This window comes from Gigantopelta aegis, chromosome 5 (assembly GCF_016097555.1).
Source record: "Gigantopelta aegis isolate Gae_Host chromosome 5, Gae_host_genome, whole genome shotgun sequence".
Lineage (NCBI taxonomy): Eukaryota > Metazoa > Mollusca > Gastropoda > Neomphalida > Peltospiridae > Gigantopelta > Gigantopelta aegis.
This window is the reverse complement of record NC_054703.1, coordinates 30,964,224-30,982,199: the sequence shown is the minus strand read 5'-3', so window position 1 is coordinate 30,982,199 and position 17,976 is coordinate 30,964,224. Positions and strand designations below refer to the sequence as shown.

Below are 17,976 nucleotides of genomic sequence, written 5' to 3'. Positions count from 1 at the left end.
ATGAGCCCTTACCTACACCAACAGGACCAGGGATAGGCGTTGTAATGCAGTGTGAACGAGCCATTACCTACACCAACAGGACCAGGGATGGGCGTTATAATGCAGTATAAATGAACCCTTACCAACAGGACCAGGAACAGGCGTTGCAGTAGTCGTTGTAACTGTTGTATCTTGACTTGATGTTGTAGCTGCTGTATCTTGACTTGATGTTGTAGCTGCTGTATCTTGACTTGGTGTTGTAGCTGCTGTATCTTGACTTGGTGTTGTAGCTGCTGTATCTTGACTTGATGTTGTAGCTGTTACATCTTGACTTGATGTTGTAGCTGTCTGTATCTTGACTTGATGTTGTAGCTGCTGTATCTTGACTTGATGTTGTAGCTGCTGTATCTTGACTTGATGTTGTAGCTGCTGTATCTTGACTTGGTGTTGTAGCTGCTGTATCTTGACTTGATGTTGTAGCTGTTACATCTTGACTTGATGTTGTAACTGTTGTATCTTGACTTGGTGTTGTAGCTGTTGTATCTTGACTTGATGTTGTAGCTGCTGTATCTTGACTTGATGTTGTAGCTGCTGTATCTTGACTTGGTGTTGTAGGTGTTGTATCTTGGCTTGATATTATACCTGTTACATCTTGATTTGATGTTGTAGCTGTTGTATCTTGACTTGACGTTGTAGCTGCTGTATCTTGACTTGATGTTGTAGCTGTTGTATCTTGACTTGATATTGTAGTTTCTGCAGTTGAACTTGTGCCTTCAGTGGAAGAACTTATCACTGTGATATGTAGAAAAAGTGAAACAAATAAATTAGATGTCCATTAATATGAAATGGTAGGCTTATATTATAGACAATTATATCTTCATCGGTAACATGGAAAATTAAGACTATCACAGAAGACGAGAGTGAGCATGGGACATGATGTTCTAATGTGATATCGTTAAGTTGTATTTGAGAGGAAACCTGCACGATTCAAACAGAGTAGTAGCTGGTACTTGGTTACTAGTTCTGAGGTGGGTTTTTTAACATGAATATACCTACCAGATACCGTGGTAGAACAACATTTTATTACATATGGTTAAAAATACCTTGACACATATGAAAGTGATACGTCCCACTAGAACGCCAAATGGGACGTAACACTTCGACGTCATCGATTAGCGCACTACAAGCTTATAGGAACGTCAACCAAACGAGTTGAGTGATATAAATTAAGATCGATTATGGGTAATAAATAGGATATTAAACTCGCTACCAGTTCGTACCATGTTCTTGTCCCTCGTGAAATAATTATTTCACTCGGAATATAAACATGATACTAAATGGAAGCTTGTTTAATATCCTATAATTATGACCACAACGTTACACTGTCACACTGGCAAGAATGGTAGCATTATCTGTGATAGTAAAAGTTGGGTGCACTTTAACCCTTGTCCTTGTGCGATACTATTTGGTATACTTCTACCTTGGTTTCAATAATTTAACGTGTCACCTGTTTCCAGAGAAAATGTTGATTATTGTAAGGTGACCATGGTCCTGTAAGTGGTATTCAGAACAAATAGTCAATGTTTAATGAAAACATTGCTCACCGTGATAAAGAAGCCAAACTTTCTTTTTACGACACAAAAAGATCACTTTTAGTTCAATCAGCTAGTTCCGTAGATTTCGAACCTTAGGAGGATTAATATAAGTGTAATTAATAAAACCATCACTTAGGAGGCGGGACAGGTCATGTGTCATGATGCCATTTAAAATGTAACCCTTGTAATGGTCATTTAAGTATTGAAATTTGAGAAATTTACAAACAAACAAAAGGCACACAACTGCCACGATGTACGCTACACCTGCCGATCTTTTAAATTTCCCCACAGGTATGGTGATACAATATCTGATATGCCAGTCGTGAAGTACTGGCTCGAAGAGAGACAGTATAATGGACTAATCGCTGCTAATCGATTCCATAATACTCAAGATCGCAGTAAAGTATATACTTGTTCATGGTACGATTAATTAGGTAAACAGACTGTGAAAATGCGTCAAAAATTGTGAGAAAATAATTATACATTTTATAGATACAAAAATTAATTATATTCAAACTGAAACTTTTCAAATAATTTTACAATTTTCGTTTCTTTTGTTTTGTAAATTTGATGATAGTTTCTTGTAGATTGTATATTGTTTTATTATTTAGTCAATCTAATCAGAACAGATCATCTGCGTTAATTTTGTTAAAACCGCACGGTTTTCTACAATAATATCGTTTGGCTATTCTTCGTCACATAATAACGCATTATTCTTCATTTTATCACTCAAAAGCGAGCCGCTATTCCAATGTCTGTACTAAAATGCGGTATGATTCTGTTTGTCAGAAGGCTATTGGCTCAAACCGTCGATTGTGATAGCATACAAGTTTATTAAAACTGTTACTGTGTTTGTGTTTTGTATTAATTAGTAAATGATATTCTACTAGTCTAGATTATCAGTTTATTAAAACTGTAGGTGTGTTGGTGTTTTGTATTAATTAGTAAATGATATTCTACTAGTCTAGATTATCAGTTTATTAAAACTGTAGGTATGTTGGTCTTTTGTATTAATTAGTACATGATATTCTACTATGCCGAGTCTGGATTATCAGTTTAACAAAACTGTAGGTGTGATTGTGTTTTGTATTAATTAGTAAATGATATTCTACTAGTCTAGATTATCAGTTTATTAAAACTGTAGGTGTGTTGGTCTTTTGTATTAATTAGTACATGATATTCTACTATGCCGAGTCTGGATTATCAGTTTAACAAAAATGTAGGTGTGTTGGTGTTTTGTATTAATTAGTAAATGATATTCTACTAGTCTAGATTATCAGTTTATTAAAACTGTAGGTGTGTTGGTCTTTTGTATTAATTAGTACATGATATTCTACTATGCCGAGTCTGGATTATCAGTTTAACAAAACTGTAGGTGTGATTGTGTTTTGTATTAATTAGTAAATGATATTCTACTAGTCTAGATTATCAGTTTATTAAAACTGTAGGTGTGTTGGTCTTTTGTATTAATTAGTACATGATATTCTACTATGCCGAGTCTGGATTATCAGTTTAACAAAAATGTAGGTGTGTTGGTGTTTTGTATTAATTAGTAAATGATATTCTACTAGTCTAGATTATCAGTTTATTAAAACTGTTGGTGTTTTGTATTAATTAGTACATGATATTCTACTATGCCGAGTCTGGATTATCAGTTTAACAAAACTGTAGGTGTGATTGTGTTTTGTATTTGTAAATAGCATTATAATATGCCGAATCTACACTGAGTGAATCTAAACTGAGAATTTATTAAAACTGTAGGTGTTTATTTTTTGCATTAGTAAATGGTGTTATAATGTGCTGAATCTATGCTGAGTGACCCTAGATTACGAGTGTGTTAAACTGTATGTATGTTTGTGTTTTGCATTAGTAAATTATGGTATAATAAGTTTGAGTCGAGATTTTGATTTTATCAAAATTGTAGTTGTGTTTGCGTTTTATATTAGTAAATAATGTTATGACACGGTGAGACAACATTTTCAAAGTTAAACATTCTCCTTTGTTTAGAAGTAAACTATGTTATGTTCATTTCCCACACAACTGAACTGAGCTGACCTTTATTAAAGGGACATACCCTAGTTTTTAAACACTACGGTATATGTTTGACTATTATAGCCGTTTTTTTGACAATTGAAATCATACTTTACTTAGATTTTATGATTTAGATTATCAATTTCCGTACATTCGAAGTGTTTTTGGTCATCCTGGTGTTTTTAATATCACAAATTACATTGCTCATATTTTTCAAAAAACGCACGTGCGTCTGAGAAAAACAGTTATGGAGTCGAGTTTTAGTCCGTTTTTGGAGGGTATTTCACCATTTCAAAGTCACACTCAGTTTAACTCAGTTGTAACTTCATCCAAATGTGTTACAGGTTTGTTGATTAACTAAACTTAGTGTTAATTTTCACGGGTTGAAACTAGGGAATGTCCCTTTAACACTCAGGCCGTAGTCTACGGCATATAAGAATATATACATGCATCAATAAATATAATTATGACAATGTGGTGGATATATAACAACGTACATAATTACAAAAATACATAAACTATCAGCCAGAGTATTTGAAAGTATTCATAATTAAACTACAAAATATAGGATTTATTGAAACAATTTGTTACAGCAGAACGACAGTTGCTTTATACTTACACAGAATGGAGATAAGTAGATAGCTTAAGATTGGAAACCGGATTATTCTCCTGTCCTGAAATATAGATAAATCCGTGAAATTGTAAGTGCGAAGAATGTTGGCTTAACTACACATACAGGGGAACATTTTATAATGAGGCTCTTTAGTAACTAACATGTGTTTGTCAGGAAATTGGTCTAGTTAATCAGAGAGAGAGAGAGAGAGAGAGAGAGAGAGAGAGAGAGAGAGAGAGAGAGAGAGAGAGAGAGAGAGAGAGAGAGAGAGAGAGTGTGTGTATGTGTTTGTGTGTGTATGTGTGTATGTGTGTGTGTACGCGCGTGTGAGGGGGAGGGGAGGGAGGTCTTTATTAACAAGATAGTTTCATTTTAAATCCAGGAGCATAAAAGGAATTATGCTAGCCTCAGGCTTCCAACTGCCAGTACAAAGTTGGCCAAGTTTCTGCTGTTAAGAGACTCAAGACTTCAACATCTGTCCAGTTGCTAGTCTGAGCGCTCAAATAACTCGATTCTCGTCGTACAGCCCATTAGTTGTTAATCTAAACGCACCTTTCGTAAGTCAAATTACAACGCAAAAACCGTCGAATTGGCCAACTTCGTCGTGACAGTTGACAGTCTGAACCTACCATTAGGTGATTTACTTTGAAAAGTAGTAAAGCATTTTATTACAAAACGCTACTGTGATATGTTGTTTTATTCCACTCGCTATATTCGGGGCTGAGAAGTTATTCAACGATTCCTTTGTCTGGACCAACAAAAGAACACACATGAAATCCTATACAGTATACCGACCACAGATGTTGTAATTTTATTGTCGTGCTGACTATGGAATATTCGCAACTCACACCTGGGCCGTACGACAGGCTGCGACATGCTAAACAGTAAAGGCGGGGCGCAGCCCAGTGGTAGCGCTCACTTGATGCGCGGTCGGTCTAGGATCGATCCCCGCCGGTGGGCCCATTAGGCTATTTCTTGTTTCAGTCAGTGCACCACGACTGGTGTATCAAAGGCCGTGGTATGTGCTATCCTGCCGGTGGGATGGTGCATATAAAATAAGGCTTGCTGCTAATGGAAAGATGTAGCGGGTTTCTTCTCTAAAACTATATGTCACAATTACCAAATGTTTGACACCCAACAGCTCATGATTAATAAATCAGTGTTCTCTAGATAGTGGCGTCGCTAAAGAAAACAAACGTTTGCTAACCAATCGGATTTAAGGTTGGCAAGCATTGGGTTCGCATCCTGGTACCGTAGACTTAGGTTTTTCTAGTTAGATCCGAATGAATCGAAATTCAGCCAATCAGAGCATGGCCCATTTTCGGTGTCTACTAGTCGGTCCGCGCAGTCGCTGGACGCTACTAAATACATATTCCAAATTCCGACCATTTCAAACTCAATCCCCCCCCCCCCCCACCCCTTGTCCTGGACTTAGTCACTGGCAAAGGCCAGAGATTAAGCCCAGGACAGGCGTGTGTGAAACTCTCGTGGTATATACACACGTTAAACCTTTTACCTGACCTGACCTAGCCCTGACATATGCGTCCCAGAAAAAGAAAAAGAAAACCGTGTAAGAAGAATAAAACGTACATACAGTATACCACCTACGTATGTCTTTTTGCTGTCTTCAGTGCAATGAGACCATCCTGAGTAAGATTGCTTGCGACTAATGAAATATTTATGTGACTACAATGAAATATTAAAGGGACATTCCTGAGTTTGCTGCATTGTAAGATGTTTCTGATTAATAAAATATTTCTACGATTAAACTTACATATTAAGTATATGTTCTTGTTTAGAATATCAGTGTCTGTATATTCAATGTGTTTCTGGTCGTCTTAATATTTGTAAGAAGCACAAACTGGATTTTGTCTTCAAATAATTTCGTACGTACGAAAAAAAAATATTTTACGAAATAAAATTAAATTTAACCTAGTACAAATATTCGAACGATCAGAAACACGTTTAATATACAGCCACTAATATTTTATGCAGAAAAATATATTTGATATGTAATTACAATCATTACAAAGTCCCTGTTAGTCGATAACATCTTAAAAATTGCAGCAAACTCAGGAATGGCCCTTTAAATACATTTTCTTGTTTACAATACCAGTGTTTGTATGTTCAGCATGTTTCTGGTCGTCCTAATTCAGTAAAGTACGCTTATAACGAACATGCTTAGAACGAACTACTGCATAGAACGAACGGACTGATCGTAAAGTCCCGTTTTATCTTCCTGTTTATTAATGACCAACTTAAGCAAATGTGTACAACGAATTACTGCTATAACGAACGAAGTATCACGGTCCAGTTCGTTAAAAGAGTACTTTACTGTAGATCAAACCGGATTTGGTTTCCCCATAATTTCGTATGCATGAAACAAATATATTAAGAAACACAATGAAGTTTGACCTGGTGTACACACTAGGACGATCAGAAACACGTTTAATTTCGTACACGCCTTTGCTGAGAGCATCATGCATTATTTTTTATAACACATACTTGTTAACGCACGTATGTGTGTTAACAATTTCAAGACATACGACTGGCTGCTCCTAGGTGATGACCAGGTCGCCAATGCCATACGTCCAATAAAAAAATAGCACGGTGAAAATCTAACAATTATGTGTCTGTGACGCGTAAGTCAATTACAAGTGCAACGGCTGTAAATAACTTTTAGTCGAAAAAGATGTTAAAATTTGCTTAAAACCTTTTTTTTTTAGGATATGTAAGAAATAAAATAATACATTTCTGTCCGTTAGATACCATTTATCTCACAACTCGTTGTTTAAAAACGTATCAAACTCGCGTTCGCTCGTTAAATACATTTTAAAACAACTCGTTGTGAGACAAATGGTATGTAACGGCCACTCATGTATTATTCTATATATATCTATATACAACCTCTTATATTTCATGCGATCTCAGAATAAACCTTCTAAACCAAAGTTTGCTACTGATGATAACACGGGATTATACTTTATTGGAACACAATAGACGAGCGTGGAATGAATGAATGAATGAATGAATGAATGGATGAATAAATGTATGTTTGGCGACACCTCGGCACAAAGATAAAGATCGGCTATTGGGTGTGAAATAAAGGTAATCACATTACTATGGCGAGGGTGGAATACTACATGTCAGAATGTGTGTCAGTAATGGAACATCCGTGGGCCAACCAAATATAAACAGAATTCATGGCAGTTATAACTAAATAAATAACTAAATAAATAGGTAAATAAATAAATGAAATAAAAAATAAAATAAAATAAAATGAAGTAATAAAAAAAATTAACAAAAAAATTATAAAAATAAAAAATAATACTAAATAAATATAAGTAAATAAATAAATAACAACACACCCAAAAAAACACACCCCAAAAACCCCCAACAAATAAAAATCAAAAACCACAACAGAAACAAAATAATCAACTAAAAAACAAAAAAAAAAAAAAAAAAAAAAAAAAACAACAAAAACAAAAAAACAAAAAACATATGAGTCTAGACGATAAAGTTACTCCACTCGTGACAACCGTTGTTGATGTTGTATGACTAACACGTATTGTGTAGTCCATGACACGGCCAGTATGTAACATACATACTGCAGGTACAGCTTGACCTCACCCACCCGTCCCAGCCCCAGTTCTAGTAATTGTGCAATGCTGGGCGAGGCGGAATGTGTGGAGGAGTGTCGCACAGTGGTCGACTTACAGCGCGCCAGTGAGGTGTGGAGGAACAACAAAGGTTGTGTAATATACACTATCCTATCTATGGTGTGTATATATATTTATCATCCATTAAAGGCTTTTGTAGGAAATATCGCTGGCAGTATAATTTGTGGTATCTCCTGCGATATCTCAAATTTTAATCACAAGACAATGTTTTTTTAATGGCCAATACAGCACAAATCCTCTTGTTTTCTTCGAGATACAATTGAAATTTTGGGTATATATATTTCATGCTTGCGCGACGAGTGTGATATATCATTGCAAACTTCACGAGATGAGATATAAATCATATTTGAAAAAAAAAGAAAAACGTTTTTATTTATTATATAACTTTTGGCAATTTACCTTTATTTTTAAAAATGCCACCAGCAAAATAGTTCCGGCTCTCTTACAATTAAGATAACACATTTTAAAGCGATATAGTGAAATTTTTACTCTAAAATGTGTTATCGTCACTGAGTGACTAATAACACTTTTATTTCACTGATATTTCAAGATATTTCATTAAATGTTATATAATAAAGCTTCTTAATCGGAAACGCTGAATTTATGTAATTTTCTGTCTACCAATTATTGCGTTGAACTTAACATCCAAACTTTTATATAAATCCGTGTGCATGAAGTTAAATTTTAAAAATAAAATCTAAGCATACATCAACCGCCCCGGGTTCAACCAGCGAACGTTTCGCTAACATTCGGAGATTACGTCATTGGTTCCCGACGTGGCCATTTGATTTACCGTGGAGCGCACGAACCAGTCTAGCGGACGTTTTTCTGCTCGGTCTAGGTGGACTCAGCCTTGGAAATCACCCATTGTTCACAAACCTAAAACCCGCAAGAAGTTTGTTTTGTTTAACGACAACACTAGAACACATTGATTTATTAATCATCGGCTATTGGATGTCAAACATTTGCTAATTTTAACATATAGTCTTAGAGAGGAAACCCGCTACCTTTTTGCCATTAGTAGCAAGGGATCTTTTATAAGCACCATCTCATAAACATGACAACACATACCACGGCCTTTGATATACCAGTCGTGGTGCACTGGATGGAAAGAGAAATAACCCAATGGGCAAACCCGCAAGATGCAGAAAAAGAAGAAAAAAGAAAGTCGTTAAACACATGCTCCCTTTTATCTCCCGAACCGCCCCTGATATACACTATAATTTTTTAAACAGCATGAAAAATGGCATAATTCAATACCGTTGTTCTTTTAAATTTGGCTAATATTTGTTTGCGGTACAACTGCACAACCAGGATATTTTTTTAAACAAACCACGACGAAAATGTCTTGTGATTAGTCATGGGCAATCTCGTAGTGAAGTGCACTTTAATTCCACGTTCTGTTGTTCAAACAAGCGACACTGTAAAACCGCAAAGAACTTAGACGATTTACGACGTACATGTAGGTTACCTGTAGCGTGCGTGTCATCGAAAACGCATTTTTTCCTGTTAAAATTTGAAACGCAGTGATTTAATATTTGTTTGATGTCAGCTAACTGCAGTTTGTTTCCTCACGTAATGACTTATACAGATTCGCCCATATCATGGTCGAAGAGTTTTCTTATAGATCAACATGATTATTTTTCTTTCTTCTTCTTTTTTTGTAATTTGAGGTTAGGGACAAACGTTTTGCCTTCAATATGTACCTTATGTGTATCTCATCTCAGGTTTTGTCATTTACGTTTTAGTGTGTTCTACAGGCGTACGGGCTATCATTTATGTAGAGGAGGGGGGAGGAAGCTGGGTTTTTTACCCAAAATAAACGAAAATGCCTGAATCTGGATAACAACATTTAGTCATTTTAGCATTAATACCAAACAGCTATATAGGGCTGCAAACGAATCACTACGCATTTTTACCCTCCCCCCCCCCCCCCCCCCCGCAAGCCCCGCTGTCTCGTACTCTTTATGCACACTTCCTTAAAACAGAAGTCTCGTATCTGAATACAATCAAAGTGAATATCACTGTTTAATAATGCTGTGGACTGACTATCAACTGGTTACTTGTAGCTCTGTGCGTGACTTCGGCTTTAATTTGCCTGGTCTGTAACAAACCATACGTAGCTTACAAAATTAATGTTTTGTTACTGTAATTAAATGGGCAAGAAAAAGAATCAGTCACCGTTGAGCGGTATAGATAGGGCAAGTTCAACCCTCGGCACGAAATGTTTCTGTAAGGGCCTCGGTAATCCTTGGCCCTCACAAAACCCCCCAAACAAACAAAACATGTTGTCCTTTGGGTTGGAATTGCCATATCTATAGCTCACAACGGCGACAGATTCTATTAATCCTACATGAGATATCACGCACTTGCGTTTAACATGACGTCCTTGATAAAATATGACATCATACACATAAGCAGAAAAAGACTTGGACAGACCTTTAAGGCCAACATTCGGTGGGGAAAAACAAAACAAACAAATAACCAAACAACCAAACAAACAAGCAACCAAACAACCAAGCAAACAACGAAAAATCCAGACGACAAAACATTAAATATAAAACAAAACACTTTTTTTTAATTGTCCCCAGAGCAATATGGCCATGCCAAGGTTAAAACAATGCATATTAAAATACTTAATAGCATTCTTTTAAAAAAAGAAAAAAGAAAAAAGAAAAAAAAAAATCTGGGGGAATGTTATACTTTAAACATACAGTTTTCATGCGTTACATATATTAAATAACATTATACATAGAGCATAATACTTGAGTGGCCGTTAAATGAATGTACCTAACGTGCGAAAGCGACTTTGATACGTTTTTAAACAACGAGATAAATGGTATCTAACGGACATGAATGTATTATTCTATTTGTAACATATCCTCAAAAACCAGATTTTAAGGAAATTTTAACATCTTTTTCGACTAAAAGTTATTTACAGCCGTTGCACTTGTAGCTAATTTACGCGTCACAGACCCATGATGTTATTATGTTAACTATACGTCACAATGTAATCGATTTCCATCGTGTAGGTTTTCATTGGATGTATGACAGTGGTGACCAGGCCCCGTGCTTATAAACCTTAAAGTCTAGACTTTAAAAAATCCAGACTTTAACGTCATGGCAACGCCATTCAAATAGCATTACGTTAAAGTCTGGATTTTATTAACGTCTCCTCTGCGTGTGTTGTAACCTCACCGTGGTGCAGGGGTGTAACATTCTCTTTGAGAATGGTCAATACAGCACAAATTGAAATTTTGAGTAAAAGTCAGTATCTATCTGTGATATTTGTATTTTTGCACAGTTCTTTACACTGTTTTTTATTTAAATCTTGAATTTTTATATTGATGTTGATCATCACCTTATTTGTTTACATTGCCATAGTTTGACACTCAATAGCCGATGTATTTTACGTGCTGGGGTGTCGTTAAACATTCATTCATTCATTCATTCATTCATTATTAAAGTCTAGACTTTAAGGTTTACAAGCACGGGCCCAGGGGCCTAATTCACAAAGGTTTCTTAGGCTCTGCTAGACAACAAAGCATCCTCTTTGCAAGTCTTTTTGCATTGCACTGCGAGATCGCAAAGTTGCGACAGTTTAGTGAATTAGGCCCCTGGACATTACCTAGGAGCTGCCAGTCGTATGTCTTGAAATTGTTAACAAAAGTACGTGTGTACGAACTGTACGTAACTAGAGCACATTCGTTTATTAATTATTGACTGTTGGATGTCAAACATTTCACAAATGTTGACAAGTAGACTTAGAGGAAACCCGCTACATTTTCCCATTAGCAGCGAGGGCTCTTTTATATGCACTTTCTAACAGACGAGATAGGATTCGCCACAGCCTTTTGATAATAATGCCAGTCATGAAGCATTGGTTTGGTATATAAAAAAGTGTTAAAGTTTGTTTTGTTTAACGACACCACTGGATCACATTGATTTATTAATCATCGGCTATTGGATGTGAGACATTTAGTACTTTTCGACAGGTAGACTTAGAGGGGAAACCCGCTACATGTTTCCATTAGCAGCAAGGACTCTGTTATGTGCACTTGCTAACTGACACGACAGCATATACCACGGCCTACTGATGTACCAGTCTGCACTGGTTGGGTACTAGTATTACGTCTCACGATTATCAGTTACAGCAGAACCACTCTGCTCGACTGATTCCATACACCTCACAACTTGAAAGAGATTAGTGTTACACCAGACAGGCGACGCCACAACTTTCCGATTCAAAATTTTTAAATAAAGGTTAAAGTTCGTTTTCTTTAAAGAGACATTCCTGAGCTGATTCATTTCAACTTATTTTCGTGCTTATATCCAATTAAGGTTCAAACACGCTGTCCTGGGCACACACCTCAGCTCTCTGGGCTGTCTGTCCAGGACAGTGGGTTAGTTGTTAGTTGGTTAGTGGTTAGTGAGAGAGAAGAGGGTGTAGTGGCCTTACACCTACCCATTGAGCCCTTAAGAACTCACTCTGGGTTGGAGCCGGTACCGGGCTGCGAACCCTGTACCTACCAGCCTGTAGTCCGATGGCTTAACCACTGCGCCACCGAGGCCGGTCAATTCCTGAGTTTGCTGCATTGTAAGATGTTTCCGACTGATAAAATACTTCTACGATTAAACTTGGATATTAAATATATTTTCTTGTTTAGAATATCAATGTCTGTATATTCAATGTGTTTCTCGTCGTCTTAATATTTGTAAGAAGCCCAAACTGGATTTTGTCTTCAAATAATTTCGTACGTACGAAAACAAAAACTGTAGAAAATAAAATGAAATTTAACCTAGTACAAATATCAAAACGACCAGAAACACGTTTAATATACAGCCACTAATATTTTATGCAGAAAAATATATTTGATATGCAATTACAATCGTTAAAAGGTCTCTGTTAGTTGATAACATCTTAAAAATTGCAGCAAACTCAGGAATATCCCTTTAACGACATCCACTAGAGCATATTGATTTATTAATCATCGGCTATTGGATGTCAAACATTTGGTCAGTCTGATATATAGACTTAAACATCTTTTATATGCATTTTTGCACAGATAGGATAGTACATGAGAGCGTCTGGACCAGATGCACGCGTGCGTACGTGCGTGCGCGCATGTGTGTGTGTGTGTGCGTGCGTGCGCGCATGTGTGTGTGTGTGTGTGCGCGCGTGCGCGCATGTGTGTGTGCGTGTATGTGTGCGTGCGCGCATGTGTGTGTGTGTGTGTGCGCATGTGTGTGTGTGTGTGTGTGTGTGCGCATGTGTGTGTGTGTGTGTGTGTGTCTGTAAAGCTCATACAGCCAACCGCAATGAAGGAAGGAAATGTTTTATTTAACGATGCACTCAACACATTTTATTTACGGTTATATGGCGTCAGACATATGGTTAAGGACCACACAGATATTGAGTGTTGTATCCCGCTGTCACCATTCATAAGTTACTCTTTTCGATTAACAGCAAGAGATCTTTTATATGCACCATCCCATAGACAGGGTAGTACATACCACGGCATTTGATGTACCAGTTGTGGTGCACTGGCTGGAGCGAGAAATAGCACAATGGGCTCACTGACGGGGATCGATCCCAAACCGACCGCACATCAAGCGAGCTCTTTACCACTAGGCTACGTTTCGTCCGCGCCAGGCGCAATGAAATAATTATATATGGTGTATATGCCGAACACGCAAGCGGTAGACGCATCAACCGCATCTCGTCTGCGTGCGCCTTTAGGCACACTGACGCTTTATTTTCAATTTATGTCATTCTAGAAGATGTACACAACCTGTTTGGAAACGTATGCTACGACATAATGGTGTGTGTGGGGTTTTTTTTATCCTGAAACTTTATAACTTTACAAAACTCTCTGAATGGTTTACGTTTGTGAGCAAATAAACGGAAACTGGCGATGAATACGGAAAAACAAGAACGGCACAACGGTGATTTTAAAGCTGAGCTAGATGCGAAGAGATTTAAAGGGACAGTTGGAAAGTCGCATCAGGAGTCGAAATACTGCTGTGTCCGACTAATTTACCACGAGAGATTTCTTTGCCTGTCCTATCGAACAAGCGATTATTTCACGTTTATATTCACGCATTACTATAAGTTAACCATGCGGGGTTTGATTCGGCCCGGCAAAATTAGTAACATGTCGGTCCGGATATCCAGCAGGACTAGATGATGAGAGAAAGAAAAGGAATGCATTTTAAACAACAACTCAGAGTATTGTAAGCTAAGGCTGTTTGGTGTATAACATGTTGGCCTCGGTGGCGTCGTGATTAGGCCATCGGTCTACAGGCTGGTAGGTACTGGGTTCAGATCCTAGTCGAGGCATGATTTTTTTAAATCCAGCTACCGACTCCAAACCCCGAGTGAGTGCTCCGTAAGGCTCAATGGGTAGGTGTAAACCACTTGCACCGACCAGTGATCCATAACTGGTTCAACAAAGGCCATGGTTTGTGCTATCCTGCCTGTGGAAAGCGCAAATAAAAGATCCCCTGCTGCTAATCGGAAAGAGTAGCCCATGAAGTGGCGACAGCGGGTTTTCTCTCAAAATCTGTGTGGTACTTAACCATATGTCTGACGCCATATAACTGTAAATAAAAATGTGTTGAGGGCGTCGTTAAATAAAAATGTCTTTCTTTTTTTCTTTGTTGGTTTATCTACATTTGGTCTAGACTGTGTTAAAAAAATTTGCTTTGTTTAACGATACCACTAGAACACATTTATTTATTAATCGTCGGCTATTGGATGTCAGAAATTTGGTAATTTTGACATATAGTCTTAGAGAGGAAAGCCATTATATTTTGTTTCGTTGATGGCAAGAGATCTTTTATATGCACCACCCCATAGCTATGATAGCACATAGCATGTTCTTTTATATGCACCACCCCATAGATATGATAGCACATAGCATGTTCTTTTATATGCACCACCCCATAGATATGATAGCACATAGCATGTTCTTTTATATGCACCACCCCATAGATATGATAGCACATAGCATGTTCTTTTATATGCACCACCCCATAGATATGATAGCACATAGCATGTTCTTTTATATGCACCACCCCATAGATATGATAGCACATATCATGTTCTTTTATATGCACCACCCCATAGCTATGATAGCACATAGCATGTTCTTTTATATGCACCACCCCATAGCTATGATAGCACATAGCATGTTCTTTTATATGCACCACCCCATAGATATGATAGCACATAGCATGTTCTTTTATATGCACCACCCCATAGCTATGATAGCACATAGCATGTTCTTTTATATGCACCACCCCATAGCTATGATAGCACATAGCATGTTCTTTTATATGCACCACCCCATAGCTATGATAGCACATAGCATGTTCTTTTATATGCACCACCCCATAGATATGATAGCACATAGCATGTTCTTTTATATGCACCACCCCATAGCTATGATAGCACATAGCATGTTCTTTGAGGTACCAGTCGCGGTGCTCCCTGTGTTTAAGGACACCTCAATATAATTTAACAGTATCTATTTGAATTATAACACATGGCTGTTTCAACAACTGATTTTCAGAGTGAGATAGATTAATAGCTAGGAAAGAAAGAAAACAACAGCAACAACAAAACAGAAAAATAAATAAATAAAAAACACACACACCCAAGCCCCCCAAAATCCCCCCGAACAAAAATCCACAACCCCCTCAAAAATAAAAGTAGAAAAAGAACAAATCAAAAACAAAACAAACCAAAACCCCCCAATAAAGTTGTTCTTTAAAGTCAGACTCTCGTCTGTATTACATGGAAAATTGCCCAGATTCTTCTACAAACTGAGACGATTCGAGAAATGTAGTGTGTGTGTATGTGCGTGTGTGTGTTTGTGTGAGTGTGCGTGTATGTGTTCGTGTATGTGTTTGTGTGTGAGTTGGTGTGTGTATGTATGTGTGTGTATGTGTGTGTATATGTGTGTGTGCATGTGTGTTTGTGTGAGTGTGTGTATATATGTGTATGTGTGTGTATGTATAAATGTGTGTGTGTGTGTATGTATGAATGTGCGAATGTGCGTGTGTGTATGTATGTATGGATGTATGTGTATGTATGTCTGTGTATGTGTGTATGTGTATGTATGAATGTGTGTATGTATGAATGTGTGTGTATGTGTGTATGTGTGTATGTATGTATGTATGAATGTGTGTGTATGTATGAATGTGTGTGTGTGTGTGTGTGTGTGTGTGTGTGTGTGTGTGTGTGAATGTGTGTGTGTGTGCGTGCGTGCGTGGATTATATCTGCGTCTGGTCAGCAAAGTTTGACATACTTTATGGGCACCAGGCTTCAAATTAAAGGACATTATTTTCGGAGAATATCTCTTCCTATCAAAGCCTTTACCGTAGACTTGTCAACCGACTTGGCTGAATGGCGAGCGTTACGTTAAAACCACCAAGTGTCAGTTCCTTCCTTCCTTATTCAGAAAAGCCAAATTCAGGTTTGAATTAACCAAGCAGCCAAACTAGCTATAGAGATACAAGAGAAGACGGGATTTGAATTAACCAAGCAGCCAAACTAGCTATAGAGATACAAGAGAAGACGGGATTTGAATTAACCAAGCAGCCAAACTAGCTATAGAGATACAAGAGAAGACGGGATTTGAATTAACCAAGCAGCCAAACTAGCTATAGAGATACAAGAGAAGACGGGATTTGAATTAACCAAGCAGCCAAACTAGCTATAGAGATACAAGAGAAGACGGGTTTTGAATTAACCAAGCAGCCAAACTAGCTATAGAGATACAAGAGAAGACGGGATTTGAATTAACCAAGCAGCCAAACTAGCTATAGAGATACAAGAGAAGACGGGATTTGAATTAACCAAGCAGCCAAACTAGCTATAGAGATACAAGAGAAGACGGGTTTTGAACTACGCTTTTAGCAAATTATTAAAGGGACAGACCCTAGTTTGTAAACACTAAGGCATTTTTTTTTTATATACAATTAGAGCCGTTTATGATAACTAAACTAAAACATTACTTATATTTTATTGTTTAGATTATCCATTTCCGTAGAACCGAAGTGTTTCTGCTCATCCTATTGTTTCTAATATCACAAAATGCATTTTTCTTAGTATTTAAAAAAACCCCGCACGTGCATCTGAGAAGTAACGGTTATGTAGTCGCCGTTTAGTCTATTTTTAAGGCTATTTCAACGTCACAGACTCTTGTTTCACTCTGTTGTATCCAAATGTGTTACAGGTTTGTAATGAACCAAACTTAGTGTCCATTTTAACGGGTTGAAACTAGGATCTAGGTGACAAATATACCTGTGTTTAAAAACTAGGGTCTGTCCCTTTAATTCACTTCACTACCACAATCTCTGATATTTGAAACATTTAGCGGTAGCGAAAACTGAACATTTTCTTCTTCTTTTTTATTTATTTCTTTTTTTTGGAGGGGGGGGGGGGGGAGGACGTATCCCAGTTTTAAAGCGCTCGCCTGATGCGTGGTCAGTCTAACATCGATCCCCGTCGAGATATTTATCGATCCAGCCAGTGTACCACATCCGGTATATCAAATTCCATGGTATGTGCTATCCTGTCTGTGGGATGGTGCACATAAAAATAATTTATTACTAATGAAAAAATGTAGCGGGTTTCCTAAGACAAAATTGCCAAATGTGCTCTAGAGGTGTCGTTAAAGCAAACAAACTAATTTTTGATTCCGAAGCAATAATGCAGTTATATGATAAACTAACACTAAATGGTAAAATATATAAATATTTGTCGACAATGTTGTTTATTGAATACGGAACTTTTCGTGGACAATAACAAGAAGAGATTATTTTCAAACTATGGTCTCACTACACAGATCACTTCTGGGTGGAGAGTTCATTGATCACGGACCATTGTAGTTCCTAACTGTGACACAAGTTATGGGTCACATATTCACTGCTAGGAAATTTTGAAGAATTAAAACAATATGTATGTGTAATGGTAAGCCTTCTGACTGTATTTTGTCAATGCTATTTTGTAATATTGTGCATTGACCTTTTGGGACCTAGGTGTATAGCGTAAGATACAGCCGGAATGAA

The 17,976-nt window shown here is 37.3% G+C and overlaps 1 protein-coding gene across 1 annotated transcript; it reads right to left on the bottom strand.

Moving 5' to 3' along the window:
- Positions 1-299: 299 nt before the first annotated feature.
- Positions 300-1,993, bottom strand: LOC121373085 (shematrin-like protein 1). Its single transcript, XM_041499532.1, has 2 exons — positions 1,986-1,993; positions 300-750 (listed from the first exon to the last, which is right to left on the bottom strand). Exons 1-2 carry the CDS (start codon positions 1,991-1,993, stop codon positions 300-302), a joined length of 459 nt encoding a protein of 152 aa, XP_041355466.1.
- Between the last annotated feature and the right edge of the window lie 15,983 nt (positions 1,994-17,976).